The sequence below is a fragment of the Quercus lobata genome, chromosome 9 (assembly GCF_001633185.2).
Source record: "Quercus lobata isolate SW786 chromosome 9, ValleyOak3.0 Primary Assembly, whole genome shotgun sequence".
In the NCBI taxonomy this organism is placed as follows: Eukaryota; Viridiplantae; Streptophyta; class Magnoliopsida; order Fagales; family Fagaceae; genus Quercus; species Quercus lobata.
Genome location: NC_044912.1, coordinates 27,860,634 through 27,877,311, shown reverse-complemented (window position 1 = coordinate 27,877,311; position 16,678 = coordinate 27,860,634). Strand labels below are relative to the sequence as shown.

At 34.5% G+C, this 16,678-nt stretch overlaps 1 protein-coding gene across 1 annotated transcript; it reads right to left on the bottom strand.

Moving 5' to 3' along the window:
* Positions 1-14,074: 14,074 nt before the first annotated feature.
* LOC115961518 lies at positions 14,075-14,464 on the bottom strand. Its single transcript, XM_031080492.1, has one exon. It carries the CDS (start codon positions 14,462-14,464, stop codon positions 14,075-14,077), a length of 390 nt encoding a protein of 129 aa, XP_030936352.1.
* Positions 14,465-16,678: the final 2,214 nt, after the last annotated feature.

The following is a 16,678-nucleotide window of genomic DNA, read 5'->3' as shown; positions in this document are numbered from 1 at the left end:
AGTTTATATATTAGCTAAGAATAGAGCCAATGTTTTAAATTGGAACCATAATCAAATGTAAACCTAATCAAATTGTGATTGAGTTGAGATTATTATAACCGGACCCACTGGTAACCCAAGCGGAAGGAAATTGCGAAAAGGCCTATAAAAAGTGAAATAGAAGTGAGAACTGCAAAAAGTTTCAGTCTGAAAGGAATCAAATGAAAAGTAGTTTCATACTTGCTCCGACATGTTATGTCCATTTTAGAATTGGTCTTTTAATTTTGTGGGTGCTATAGGATAGACTTCTTTGTGAGCCATATTCAGAAGTCAAGCAGAGATTTCCACGAAAATCTTGTATCTAAAACCACCGTCGTTTTATTTATTTATTTTTTAATTTCTATTGGACTGACCCTCCTGGAGTCAAAAATAGACGTATACCTATGATTCCATCAAATACAACGGTACAAAACAGACCTTTCCATACATAATTTCCGGGGGAATTTTTTTTTTTTTTTTTGATGAGAAATCCAATTAATGTGTTTGCATTGCCTTTCTGCCTAACTTGTCTGATATTTATGCAGAGCTAACAGTACAGACAGTCGACTGACACGTTGAATTAGTCAGTAGACATCACTGGTATAACTCCGCCACGTTATTTTCAGTCAATTGCATGCATTATGCATACTATCCCGGTGGATATACACTCTTAGAGTATTCACATCAGCTCATCTAAAAGATTCCGTCTATTTTACACCAAAAATCTATTTTTTCTATTTTACACTATCATTTTTACAAAACACACACATCAGTTTATCTATTCTATCACCTCTCTTATTTAAATAATCAATTTTCTTAATTATTTTATTATTTTCCACCTAACCCCTTACCCGTTTTTATACGCGCTTTCCCTCTCCCTGTATCATATTTTCTGATTTCTTTCTCTCTCTCTTCTATCTCTTCAAACCCGGTCTGTCCCTCTCGGTCTATCTCTTCATACCCGGTCTCTCCACTCTCCACTCACGAGCCTCTCTCTCTCGCTCCACTCACGAGACTCTGTTCTAGAGTTTCTCTGAAACTCCTCTCTATTTCAAGATTTTCACTCCTCTCTATTCCAAAAATTCTGAACTTTCGATCCAAGCAGGGAGCACGGCGCCGAGAAGAACTTTCGATCCACTCTCTCTGTCTCCGATCCAAGCACGGCGAGAAGAACGCCGATTCAAGCACGCCGATCCGCCACAAGCGCCGATCCACTCTCTCTTTCTCCGATCCAAGCACGGCGAGAAGAATGCTGATCCAAGCACTCCGATCCAAGCACGCCGATCTGCCACAAGTTCCGATCCACTCTCTCTGTCTCCGTTGGTGTGTCCGTGTGTGGGTGTGTTTGGTTTTGTGGTGTTTCTGGGTGATTTTGTTGTTGATTTTGTGGTTGATTTTTGATTTTTGTGGTTGATTTTTGATTTTGACTGTGGGAGTGTGTGTATAAGAGGAAGAAGCAGTTGATGATGATGAGGGTGTTGGTTGTGCAGATGGAGAAGAGAGAGAAAAAAACGAGCGAAATTAGAAATTATTATAATAATGTATAGACGAGCTACAGTAACCGTGTATATATGCACAGTTACTGTAGCTCATGGAAATTTTTAGATGATTTTACATAGGTTTACATGAGCTGATGTGGGAGGTTTTTTGGCCAAAATGTGTAAAATGAGGAAGTTTTTGTATTATAGAAGAGTATCCACCAACTGATGTGGATGCTCTTATATATACTAGTTAGGGCAGCACGTGCAAGCCACGTGCTTGCCGTGAAAAAAAGTACTGTAATAATTAAGGTCAATTCTAAATTTTATTTGTATTATAAAATAAAGATATGAATTATTTGATTTTTAAAGTATATAGAGATTTACATTAATCAAAAGAGACATTAATTTTAATAATTTTGATAATTATGTCGAAAAAAGTTAAGCTCATTCGTTTAAGAATTTTGATCAATCACAAAGTTAGGGTAGTTGTTTAACACATAAATATTTATTTAACTATAATAGTTTTTTAGTATTTACTTGCTAAAGACAATATATCTATTTTCCAAAAACTTCTAAAAATAATAACGAATATTATCATCTTCCAACAATAAACAACTGAGTTTTGCTAAGAAAAAAAAAAAAAAAAAAAAAAAAAAAAAGATAACAAAAGGCTTGTGTCATTGAATATCATCATTTTATCTTTTTAAGAATTTTTATCATTTAAAACTCAAAATACGTAAAGAAAATTTCTAAGATGTTAAAATTTAGCAGGAGTAATTTAGACATTACATAATAAAATATTTTCAGAATCATAAGTTTTCATTAGGATTTAACTGAGAGAATAACAATATGATATATTTGCTTTTTTCCAAAATATTAAGGGAAAAATTACATGATTTTAAAGTTTAAAGAAGAATTGTAAACTGCCCCAAACATAAATGATGAAAAATGTTTTTTTCCTAAGTTTTTGTTTTTGTTTTTGTGTGCAAAACTATGTGTTTTTACTTAAAATAGTGTGTAAAGAAAAAAAATACAAAAAGGCAACCCAAAAAAAATTGTATGTGGAATAGTAAATTTTGGCTGAACAAAGTTAAGTAAACCAACTTGGTACTATAGCTATTGTTCAAAACTTAAAAAAAGAAAAAAAAAGAAAAAAGAAAAAAAAAGAAGACAAAGTGGCTCAACAAAATGGCACTGTAGATGTACAACGCAAAAGCACTGGATGTACAGTGATATATATAAAAGGAAAAAAAAAAAAGAAAAAAAAAAAAAAAAAAAAAAAAAGAGAGTAGCTATTGTAGCTATAGTGCCGATTAGTACTGTATTTAAAACTAAAAAAAAAAAAAAAAAAAGACAAAGTGGCTAACCAAAATGGAACTCTATATGAACAGTGAAAAATGCTGTATGAATAGTGCAAAAATACTGTAGAAAAAAGAGCACAAATAGATGACTAGGAAAAAAAAAAAGCGATGACTGGGAAAAAATAAAAAAGCGATAAACAGTACATATTAAACAAACCAAAAGTACAGTAACTTTTACACATTCACCCAACAAGTTTCACAACATTTTCACAAAATATTTATTTTCAGTTGTAGTTGGTCACAGTTTCATATTTTATTATTTTATTTTGACTTATAAGAAATTGACACCTTAATAATTGTGAAAATATTATGAAATTTGTTGTGTCAGTATAACAATATATATGCGGGTTCTTATAAATATTTTTAAAAAAAAAGTACAAATGGAAGACTGAAGAAAAAAAAAAAAAAAAAAAAAAAAACTCTGTAGCTATAGTGCCACTTGAACAAACCAAAAATACTGTAACTTTTAAACATTCACCTAACAAGTATCACAACATTTTCACAAAACATTTATTTTTAGTTGTGGTTGGTTACAGTTTCATATTTTATTATTTTATTTTGATTTATAAGAAATTGATACTTCAATAATTATAAAAATATTGTGAAATTTGTTATGTCAGTAAAACAATATATATAAAAGAAAAAAAAAGTTCAAACAGAAGAAAAAAAAAACTGTAATTACTGTAGCTACAATACTGCCTGGGACTGTAGCTACTGTTTGAAACTTTAAAAAAAGAAAAAAAAAAAAAAAGAGGCAAAGTGCCTCACCAAATTTCCACCGTAGATGAATAGTGGGATGAACAGTGCAAATACACTGAATAAATAGTACTAAAGCACTGTAGCGGCATTGCCGCTTTTTCTGTTATAATTGGTCACAATTTCATATTTTATTATTTTATTTTGATTTATAAGAAATTAACATCTCAATAATTGTGAAAATTGTTGTGTTAGTATAATAATATGTATGCGGGTTCTTATAAATATTTAAAAGAAAAAAAAAGTACAAACGGAAGACTGAAGAAAAAAAAAAAAAAAACTATGTAACTGATGTAGCTATAGTGTCATTTGAACAAACCAAAAGTACTGTAATTTTTAAACATTCACTTAACATGTGTCACAACATTTTCACAAAACATTTATTTTCAGTTATGATTGGTCACAGTTTCATATTTTATTATTTTATTTTGACTTATAAAAAAGTGACACTTCAATAATTATGAAAATATTGTGAAATTTATTGTATCAGTAAAACAATATATATAAAAGAAAAAAAAAATCAAACGGAAGACCTAAAAAAAATGTAATTACTGTAGCTACTGTTTGAAACTAAAAAAAAGCAAAGTACCTACCAAATTTTTACTGTAGATAAACAGTAAAATAAACAGTGCAAATACACTGAATGAGCACTACCAAGCACCGTAGTAACATAGCCGCTTTTTATATATAAAAAATAAGATAAGATATATATATACAGTGACTAAGCCCAGATATTTTTCCCGGTGGATATACACTCTTAATATATATATATATATACAGTGACTAAGCCAAGATATTTTTCCTGGTGGATGCAAACTCTTAATATATATATATCAGTGACTAAGCCAAGATATTTTTCCTGGTAGATGCAAACTCTTAATATATATATATATATATATATATATATGATATTTTTTATTATAAAAAAGTTATTTTTTTAATACCATATTACAACTAGGGTGTTTGTGGTGCGGTTCGATGTGATTTTAAGTTATTTTTGGCTGGTTTGGACAAAATCATTATCGCACTACATCTCAATTTTACGGTCACATGTATAGTACGGTGTACAATGTATAGTTTGGTCGTTTTTAAGTTAGTATAATTTTCAAGATATTATAGCCAATTACTAGTTTATTATTAATAACTATGACAATATGACAACAAGTTTTTTTAATATATATATATATATATATATATAAACTTGTGTAACAAAAAAAGTAACACAAATACATGCAAGACAAAAGAAAAAAGAAACATGATAGATTGACAATAAACTAAAAGTACTACAAATATATACAAAACAAAATAATAATCCATGACAATAAATCATATACAATTATACATGTTAAATAAATATAACTTGTAACACAAAGATGCTTAACAAACACAACCATAAGGTTCATAACATTTTACCATATACATGACTAGTCATGCCTATTGAGAGTGAGAGGGTATCGAGAGAGAAGAGTGAGAGTATGAGATAGATAAGTGAATGAGGTTTTAAACTTTTGATTTTGTATCTAACTAAAACAAAGTCGTTTATAATGTGCAACTGGAACACACTAACTTTGGGCAAGCCACTTACTTTATATAATATTAAAATATTAATATATATTTAATATAATATATATATGAGTGTAGTTCAGTGTAGTTTTGTGCGGTTTTCTTATCATAAAAATGCATTCTACACTACACAATACGGTTCAATATGAAGTGCAGTTCATTACTACTTGCGAGGTGGTGCGATTACTCTATTTTACGAGCAGTTTTGGTTGGTTTGGGGGCGGTCATGCGGTTTGAACAGTTTGGTGAACACCACTAACTACAACCGATTTGCATACTCTTTAAACTAAGCATTATTGAATTTATGTGAAAAGTTTTTCAATTTTCGTTTGTGAAAAGTAGTGGTTATGAGGTTGATAAAAGCCATTTTGATGCTTTTCAAATTTTATCTATACCATTTTGACAGTTTTGTGGCTACTGGTTTATTGGATAAGTTTCTAATATTGGTTTTTATTTAATTAATTTCAACTTTTTTTTAATATTATAATTCAATAGATACACTAGAGTGAGAGAATTTAAATCTTGAATATCTTTGTTAAAAACACTAGAAGATGTCAATTAGTTGAACTAAAAAGCTATTGCATTTTGGCATCAATTTCAACTTTTTTGAGAATATAATTCCATGTTTTTTTAATTAACAAGTCAACCTGAATTGTTCAATAATTATTAGAGTTTAAGTAAACTTATCAATAATCAAACTCACAAGATATTAAATTTCAAAGATTCATTATTCAAAAACTAACTCTAGTATATTCAAACTAGATTCCTCACATGCGCTTTGTATGTGCAATAAGACTCTTTTTTATTTTAGGTTTAGTGAAATAATATTTAAAAGTGAGATAGAGACATTGTCCTAATTTTTTAGGATTTTGATAAAATTTTGAAAGCCTTAAAGTTAGGAATTTTTTTTTTAAAATAATAAATTACTCTTTTAACTAGTTTGTGTTTTTAAATTTAAAATTATTCAACTAAAAGATAGTGGTACTTTAGAGAGTTTAAAAATTCATATGAGAATATTTTGGTACGCCAAGAATTGAAGACGAAAGAAGGAATTTTCTTATTAATAGTATAAATTCATTATTCAACTCCCCTCTTATAAGAAAAAAGAGCAAAGGCTCTATAAAAAAAATAAAAAATAAAAAAAATAAAAAAAGAAGAAAAAAGAGCGAAGGCCCAATACATAAACTTATAACATCCACGCGGAATTAATGTTTGACTTTTAAACATACCCTGTCAAGTCTTGGGCCCAAAAACATAAACAAGCTCTAACTATAAAACTTCATTTATAAGGTGGACAGGCTTTTTATAAATAAATAAAAAATTTATAAACAGGGCCAAATAAATAAAAAAAACCCACACCAAAGTCCACATCCAATCAATATTTGACTTCCCAGTTCTCATCACTTGTATAATTTCAACATTATGAAAAGACAAATGCTTAAATCAGCAGTTTTTGAAATGCGCTAATAAGTAATAATCTTTTCTTGTTTTGATAGAGCTTTATCCAAAACTTCTCAAATTTTAATTTTTTAATCACACCCTCTGCACTTCTCAAAATTTTGCTATAGGCAGCCACAACCCACGTAGTCTTCAGTGGATCTGTAATTCCACATTTCCACCCACAGATCGATTTTGTAAAAATTGTTGAGATATTTATGGAAGATGGGAGAGATTTGAAATTATTTTACAATTGCATCCATTTTAAATAAAAAAAAAAGGGATCAACTATAATAGCTAAACACCCCCTCCCCCCCGGTGTCTTGTATCTTCCAGCCACTTTTTGTGTGTAAATGAAAGAGAGAGAGAGAGGAATGATCACAGTACAATTTGCAAAGATCTATTTTCAAAATTGTGAGACATTTTATATGAGGTTCCATTTATTAAATTGTTTGATGAATACGAAAGATAGAAAGTAAACAATTCAGAAGCTACAAGTTCCAGGAGCAACTCATGCAAATCTTCCTCATCGTACCCCCAATAATGCGTATGAGTCCAAAATTCAACCCCCTATGTGATTCATAGATTAGGCCTTTTCACGTGTAATTTTCATCTTTTTAGCCTCCCAACTAAGATAAATGATTCCTAAATTTGGAATTTTCACATGTAATTTTCATATTTTCATAATGTAACTAGGACATCCAAGCCTTGTAACTTTTTCTGAGATTAAATTTAGGACCAAAGTCATGTAATGTTCTTGTTATGTTCAATTCGTTGTAAATTCATTTTGAATATCAATTAAATGAGGTACATTACTATATTTCTCACATAGTTTTTTTTCATCAATTATATAAGTAGTGACTTCAATGTATAACTTTCAATCTTGGAGAAAAGATACAATTAGTCGAATTGCCACTTTGAGAGGCTTCTACATGACCTCACCTATTCATATGGATTTGGTCCAATAAAACAAGTGGGTCGAGGTTTCGGTCTCTCATATTAGTTGCGGTCTCTTACATAGGTTCGTGTAAATTAATAGGAATATTTATTTCTTAAATAAGATTCTTGTTGGTAACTATTTTTGCAACACATTTTGTACAAGCCTGATTCAACCAAGCCCAACTTCCTTGTGGGCTCAATTCATGTATAACATTATTTTTTATTCTTTTAAGCATAGCCTAAGCCCATGCGACATATTTGGGGAAATTGAGGAAGTGTGGTTTGGAGGGTATGGGTTAGTTTCTTTCGGACCTTTTGCATGAGCCTAGCCTATGCGTGCTATCAAGTGGGCAAGGGACACTAGTAGCACCTTAGGCTCATGGAGGAGATTTTGTACCTAAAATTTTCATCCCAAAACAGTTTTTATACTCTGATTGATTGTGACCTAAAGTTTTTGCTCAAACATTTTTTTCCTTTAAAAATAGTTGGCTCTCATTGGCCAACTTTAGCCGCTAGCTCTCATTTAAGTGTGCCTCCCAATGGTCTGAAACAACTAAAAAGGGGGAGCCAATGAGGCTTTAGTCAAACATTTCCCAAATCATGTTAAAAGCATGCCAAATTCTTCCCTAAACAAAAGCAACCCAAGCCAAGACACCAAATTAGTGTCATGGGGGATAAAAGTCTCTTCTACTACCAAAAACCCAGTCATTAGCAACACCCCAAATTCAATATAAAACTCTCTCTTTAGCTCAAAAATCATTCAACCATGATTTCCCCCCACAGAATTGAAACTTTAGAACAAAAGCCCATTCAGCCAGTTAGCATCTTCACAATTCTGAAGCTTATGGGTGGAAATATGGGTACAAGAGAACCTTCCCTCTCTTCCTTACAACCTCTCTCAATTTCATCTTCTCACTGACTGTGGATCAAAGTTTCAAGTTTCAAACCTGTGCACTTTTTCTGCATTTTCTTGTATTTCAGTTATGTCATTTTGATTTCTCTCTTGTTAAAGTATCATTAATCTTTAGTTCATTATACATTTGGAATTTTGGGCTTGACTCTCCAAAAATAAACATTTCTAAAGAACCCAAGGGGAGATTTGGGCTAATCTTGTATTTTTGGCCCTTGTCGCAAAAACGTCCCCGACAATTCTTAGCCAAACTATAAACAAAATGACACTCTCATCTCTTGAGATTTGTGGATACATGACACTTCTCCTTATATTCAATTTGTTTTGCTTATAAAATATTTTATGGAAAACAATTTTTGCAATTTATTGTGTTTGTTTCATTCTAATTTATTGTGTTTTGTAAAATATTATAAAACATTTTACCTCAAAAAACTTGGAAAAACATTTTACAAAATGCACAGTGGCTCTTTTCTTCCTCATCCGGTGGCTAGTTGTAAATCTGAGCAAGTGGTTCAGTGACAAGAGCAGCTAGTGTCAGCATTCAAGTCGTCAAACCACCAAAACTGGCAACTCTAGTGGCTAAGTAGTCAATTTTGGCGGTTTGTGGTTGAAAACATTTTACAGCGAAACAAATAGATCGAGTATTAGATATGTGTAAATTAATAAGGATATATTTTTAGAAAAGAAATATTAAGTTAGTCAAAAGTTAAATGTTGCATTTATACAAACTTCAAAAGGAAAAATATTATTTCAAAAAACGTTTAGAGAAGTGTTATTTTTTAAGAACTCAAGAAAGGTTTGTATAATTTGCTCATAATAAAATGAGTGGTGCACGAACAACAAATCAGGAATACAAATTCTTTGTTCTATATATATTTTTTACTACTTAAGTAATTACAATTTATAACGTATTCAGCCCCCCAAAAAAAAAAGTTATCACATGTTTTTTATTTTTTATTTTTTATTTTTTTTATAAAATAATCAAAAAAGAAAAGAAAAGAAAAAGATCTTAACATATATCACAACTATTTTCTAGAGTTTCTCAAAAGAGTTAATTTCCAAGGTGACATGTTATTAATCGACAATAAAGCTTTCGTTATATACAGTTGTCTTCTCTCACTGTTAGTTTTTGATCATGAACTGATCTACACCCAATGGCGGCGCCACCTTATGGCCAGGGTGGTCCCATTAGGAATGGCAATGGGGTGGGGTGGGGCTGAGACGAAGACCCCAACCCCATGACTGAGAAAACTTTCTAACTCCATCCCTGCCCTTTAGGCCCTGCAAAGTCCCGCCCCACCCCTTAAAACTCTACTTTTTGTTAATTTATCCTACAACTAGTACAATTTTTTTAATAAAACTGCGAGAGACCTCGAAAGTTGCCTCTCAAAAAAGAAAGATTTTTGGAGTGCTTTTTAGGGCACCTCTCTTTTTAGGTAAGTGGTATAGAGTCGCCACTTATTTTTTATACAAAAAATAAGAAAAACTAAATACATGACTGAATTATTATCTTCATTGATTGAATAAAAAATTACATATTTGGAAAATTGAAAAATTACATGGCTTTGGGTCCTAGTTACAAACTACCAAATAATTACATGGCTTTTTGTCCTAATTACATTCTACCCAAAATAAAAAGTAAAGACAAGGCTTAGATCTACTTAACCAAAGACCTAAATCTGGAGGCTAGGTTACAGAATGGGAAGATGTTAGGCATCCATTTCGGCCAGACAGAATCTGGCCTTCTAGATTCTTGTGATAATGTACCTTTTATGCATGTCATGAATGATATGTTGAACATGTTAAATAAAGATTAAATTACATAAATTTATTTATGAATGAAGTCTCTTCTTTTGTTTAAAAAATTCAGATCTGTTTTGATGGTAAAAAAAATTGATTTTGATTTGTCAAAGTACAAGATCAGCTTTGTAGGATGTAGAAAAATGTGGTTTTTGGAGATAGAAAATTAAAATTTGTGTTTATCACATGAAATAAAGTCTTTTGATTTGAAAAATATCAGATCTTTTTTTTAAGTACTAAAAAATGGTTTTTGATAACAGACAAATCAGATCTGTCTTTTATATGTTTTAAAAGAATGAAAAAGATTTTTTAAGAAGAAAGTTTCACTCATAATTTAAATTTATGCAACATGAATTAAATAAAACAAACACAAACACAAACACAATCATATTTAATCTTTTTCTTTATTTCAAAAATCTTTATATGTTAAAGAAAAAAAATCAGATTTGTATCTAATAAAGATACAGTTTTTTGATTTGAGAAAAATTCAGATTTGCATCTTTATTAGATGTAGATCTATTTTTATTTTAAGAAAACTTTAGATCTACATCCAAGAAAGATGCAGATCTTTTTATTTTTATTTTTATTTATTTATTAAGAAAAATTCAGTTCTACATCTTTTTTTTTTTTGAGAATCCACCCTAGAAAGAGAAGGGGCTTACGTATTATTGATAATTTCTGCAAGCTAATTAGCATAAGAAATTATAGGAACTTCCTCCATCCAAGTACAAAAAGGAGAAAAATTATAAGCTGCTCGTGCCAGACTATGAGCTACTTTGTTTCCTTGTCTGCATGTATGTTGGAAAACTAGGCTCCTAAAGTGGGTAGATAGGGCCTTTATGTCGGAAACGGTGTGTCCAAAGGGTGCGGTAGAATAATCTTCACTCTTCATAGCTTGAATTGCAATTTCAGAATCACCTTCCAGGATGACATGATCAAAACCAAGCTCTTTGGCAAAGATAAGAGCCCTCCGCGTTGCTAACATTTCCACCATCTCCACCGAAGTGGGTAGAGGAATAACTTGTGTCAATGCAGCCATAACTAGACCACGGTCATTACGAATGATGGTTCCTAATCCTGCTTCATCACTCCCCTAGAAAATAGCTTCGTCAAAATTGGTTTTGACCCACTCCACAAGGGGGAGGCATCCATTTGGTGGGACTTCGGGCTAGAGAAGGTTTTGGAGGTGTAGTATTGGCTTGCTGAAATTCTTGTAGGGCATTTCTAGCCATTGAGTTGATCAGTTTCAGGTCAGCCACTTCCTCTCCCATTCTCAATTTATTCCTCTTGAACCAAATTTGATATGCTAACATTGCAAACAGGTCAGTGGGATAAGACTTCTCCATACACATGCGAAACAGTTCCAGGAATATCGAGCACTCACTAGCTTCATTCATCAGCGAACCAAAATGCACAGCCCATACCTCTTTTAGCTTTGGACAAGACTAGAGTGCATGTAAAGTAGACTCATGTTCTACTCCGCAAACCTGGCAAGTGGGATCAGTGAGAACTTTCCTCTTTACAAGGTTAACCTGAGTTCGAAGAGCATCCAAATTTGCGTGCCACATTAGTGTTTTAGTTTTGTTGGGAGTCCTCATTTCCCAAAGACCCTTCCATGTGCTCTTAGACTGAGACACATTTGATGATCCAACATTTGAACTCATCTCTTCATCCACTAGGAGTCTATACCGGGCCTTAACTAAATATATCCCATCCATATTGCTCGGCCAACACAGCTTGTCTTCAGCAACATTGAAGCTTATGGGAATTGATTTGATTAGCTTGGCTTCATGAGGCATGAAATTATTATCAATTGCATCTTCAATCTAGCACCTCCTCTCCTGTCAATCAATACTGATACCTGAGCATCACAATCAAAGAAAGTTAGAGAAGATTAAATTCTGGTGTACTAGGGGTTAGGTAGCCATCGGTCCTTGTAAATGAGGATGTTCTTGCCATTTTCCACTCTCCATTGGGCCCCCTTTTTTATGAACTCTCGGCCTTTAAGAATACTTTTCTAGGCAAAGGAACCTTTATCTTCCTTCGCATAAAAAATAGTGCCATTTGGAAAAAAATTCTCTTTGAAAAACCTATGGAAGAGAGAGGTCTTATTTTCTAGCAATCTCCACACTTGTTTTGCAAACATTGCATCATTAAATTTCTGTAATTCCTTGAATCCCATACCACCAAGGTCTTTTGGAAGGCATAATGAACTCCACTTCGACCAATGTATCTTCCTTTGGTTTCCGTGATGGCCCCACCAGAATTTACAGATCATCTACTCTATGTCATTGCATTATGTGTGGGAAGTTTGAAGCAGCTCATGGCAAAGGTTGGGATAGCCTGCACCGTTGCCTTTAGCAACACTTCTCGCTCAGCTTGAGAAAGGAGTTGTTCTTTCCAACCTTGTAACTTGGCCCACACCCTTTCTTTGATAAACATGAGACTTGCCTTTTTGTTCTTTCCCACGAGAGTAGGAAGACCAAGGTATTTTTCGTATTGTTTGACCTCATGGTCCCCAAGGTAGCTTGTGATATGCTCAATGGCTTCTGTTGATGTTGATTTGTTGAAAAAGAGAGAGGTATTTGACCTGTTTAATTGCTGGCCTGAAGCTCTTTCATAACTGCTTAAAAGCTCTCAGATCCTGTGGCATTTAGTAATTGTAGATCTCTGTAGAAGAGCAAACTGTTGTCAGCAAAGAAGAGGTGGGTTAGCGGAGGTCCTTTCTTGCATATGGAAACCCCTTTGATTTGGCCAGAAACTGCAGAGTGTTGAAGTAGGCTATGGAGACCTTCTATGCAGAAAAGAAAGAGGTAAGGGGAGAGTGGACCCCCTTGCTTGATGCCTCTAGTTGGGTGGATGATAGGAGAGGGTTCGCCATTAATAAGGATCGAGTTGCTAACTGAGATACATTCCATCATTAAGGCCACCCATCTATCTACAAAACTCATCCTCTTCATCATTTGCTCCAAATACTTCCACTCAACACAGTTGTATGCCTTGCTCATGTCTAACTTCAAGACCATGAAACCCGATTTGCCCGTTTGATGATGGTTCTTATAGTGTAGTGTTTCAAAAACCATCAGTATGTTGTCTATAATCACTCTTCCTGCCTGAAAGGCACTTTGGTTTTCTGACACTACTAAAGGGAGGATACCCTTGAGCCTATTTGCTAACACCTTAGACACCACTTTATAAATCACACTGCAAAAGCTTATAGGTCAGAATTCAATAATTCTTTCTAGAGATTTGACTTTCAGAATTAAAGCAATATGTGTAAGGTTAATTTCTCTAGGAATCTTACAATTATGCAAACAGTCTAAAATAGCAAAGCAGATATCATCTCCAACAGTACTCCAAAAAGACTGATAAAAGAGCAGAGGCATATCGTCAAGGCTTGGGGCTGTAATGGGCTCCATATGTTTTATGGCTATTTCCGCTTCCTCCCTACTGAAGTCCTTGAGCAGCATCAAATTCATAGTTTCAATTACTGAAGGTTGGACCTTGATGAGGATTTCAGAAAAGTCAGATGGAGAGGAGGATGAGAAAAAAGACTGGTAATACTCAAAGTCAATTTTATTTTATTTTTTTATTATTATTTTTAATCTGGCTCTCCTCTGTACACCAAACATTCTGGTTATTCTTCAATCCAAGAATCTGATTTCTCCGAAATCTTTGGGAGGCCTTACTATGGAAATAGGCAATGTTCTTGTCTCCGCACTTCAAGAAAAGCGCCCATGACTACTGTTGCCACATCTGACTTTCCTAATCAAGTATGTTATTTATTTCTTTTTGGAGAGATTTTACCATCATTTGATCACCCCCTTTGTTGCATCTAGTTCTGCTCTTAATAGGAGTTTCCTCTTTTCCTCAAGCATCTTCCTAACACTCCCAAAAGAATTCATTCTCCACTCAGTGAGCTTCTCACCACATGCTTGTACTTTCCTTGCTACCTCTGGCATTATAGCCCCAATTATGGATGGACCCCAAGCACTAGTGATTGTGTTGTTACAACCTCTATCTCGGAGCCACATTTGTTCGAATTCAAAGGTTTGTTTTGGATTAGGACTGATACCTTCTGGTTTCACAATAATGGCTTGATGATCTGAAAAGTTGGAGTGGAGATGTTGGACTTTGGTGCTCGGGTTCTGGGAAAGCCACTGGTTGTTAGCTACTGCTCGTTCAAGACGTTCAAGCATAAAGCCACCTTAGTGACGCCCTTTCCAAGTAAATTTTCTCCCTACATAACCCAAATCCTTCAACCTAGCCTCATCCAAAACCTCACGGAAGGCTTTCGTTGGAGTTTCACTTCTTGGACCCAAGCCACACTTCTTATAGGATCGGAGGATTTCGTTGAAATCCTCAACACAAAGCCATACATAGAGAAACTTGCATGTAGGTGACGAAGTAGAGCCCATGTGACACATTTTTTAGCCGGATCAGCAAAGCCATATATGCTGGTGAGACGCCATTTATTTTCCAGAGATTCCCCAACCACGACATCAATGTGATTCGGCGATGAGGATGTTACTTCAATCTTTAGTGAATTCTTCCACAATAGAGCCAAGCACCCCAATCTATTGACTTGTGGAGTGACCTAGTACTGATCAAACCCCAGCTCTGCGCATAAATTGATTAGCCTAGCTTCGCCCGCCCACGTCTCGGCTAAGAAAAGGGCGGTGGGATCTTGTGCCCGAATAAAACTCTCAAACTTGTGAACGGTGTGTCAATTCCTAAGCCCACACACGTTCTGAAATAAAAGACTCATCAAGTTCGGCGGGGCTGCCGACCAGCCACCGTTGTTTGAGGAGAAGGTGTTGGGAAGTCATCGTCTAAGGTTGCTAAGCATTTTAGAGGGTTTAATTCCTCTAGGCTTGGTAATGCTCCATGTTTGCCTAAAGAGGTCTTTAATAGCTCATTATTTGACTTGAGATTGGGCAGTTGCATTCGGACCCATTTCTTTTCACTAGAAGATTCCAATGGGCATGGGTCGTAGGGATATTGGTAATATCTTTGAGTGGGCCTGAGTTGATGGGCTCAATGGGTTGGCGTTTGGGGGATGAAACTCTGGAGATGTTTGGTCCAGTGTGGTGGGATAGGTTTTGGTCCGATTAAATGGCATTTGAAATAGTTTGCTCGGGATACTCCCTATCAAAACAGTGAATATCTCTGTCAATTTCAGCCATTAATTGATCAAAAATAATAGGCTGGGTAGGCTACAGTGGAGGAACCAAAAAGGAAGGCTCCGAAAAATCTGAATTAGAAGATATCACTTCTAAAGAGCTATCAGAGGCGGGATTCGCGTTATGTTCCGAGATTTTTGGCAGCAAATTTGGTGAGAATTCACACGCCATCGCTATTGGAGGATTTCAAGGCTAGTTCTAAGCTCCGACATGATTCTGACTAGATTTTTCAACTTTCTTATGGGCATAAAAGCGCGGAATAGAAAGGAAGCTCTTCCTTGAGGCTGTGAAAGGTGCTGCTCTTAGCCAGGGACCAAAATGTTGTTCCTCCTTGCTTAGTAATCCCTTGCTCTCTATCCATCTTTCATAGTCCTTATCAGGATAGGTGAGGCACCCACACCAGAAGCACACATTTGGGAGGCGTTCATACCTGAATGAGACCCAATGAACCTTGTCATTGTCAAGGGTGATAAGTCGACCTTGACATAGGGGGAGGGAAATTTTTAAGGCTACACATATACGGATGAAGCTACCTTCATCACACTTCAGGTTTTCAGGCTAAATAACAGTACCCATTGCCCCACAAATCTGTTTAGCCACTTCTTTGTTTCTAAAGCATAGTGGGATGTCGTGCATCTGCACCCAAAATGACACTATGGTCATGTCTGAGCTATTAACGACTGCCGAGTTATCATATCTCGATACCACCATGATGTGCTTATCAAAACTTCAAGGCTCAACTGCTAGGATTCTATCTACGTCTTCTTTAGAGTCAAAGGAAAAAAGAATAAGGTGGTCACCAATAAACTTCATCCTAACCCTGGTTTTGGTCTCCACAGGGGGTTGAAAGTATTTTCAATGGTGTCAAGGTTGATAGGGAGTTTCGTTAGGAATCGAGCCACCATGGAGAACTCTGTAGTGGCTTGGTCAGACTTCAAGGCCAGGCTAGGACCTTCCTTCTCTGATAGTGAGAGGGATTTCCAACGGCTTGACAAGTCATCAATTTTGGATTCGAAAGGAGAAAGGAATTGAGAGGAAAAGAAAAGTGTTTCCCTGTAACCCCAGAAAAACAACCCAACTAGCCTAAGAATAACAGTGTTATCCATAGGGACGAGTACTCCTCGGAAAAGGAACGACAATGCTACGAGACTAGATAAGGTTTTTAGAGAAAACACTCATTAGAAACGAGCAACCCCCCATCTATAATTTTCTTCAGTTCTACATTTAAGA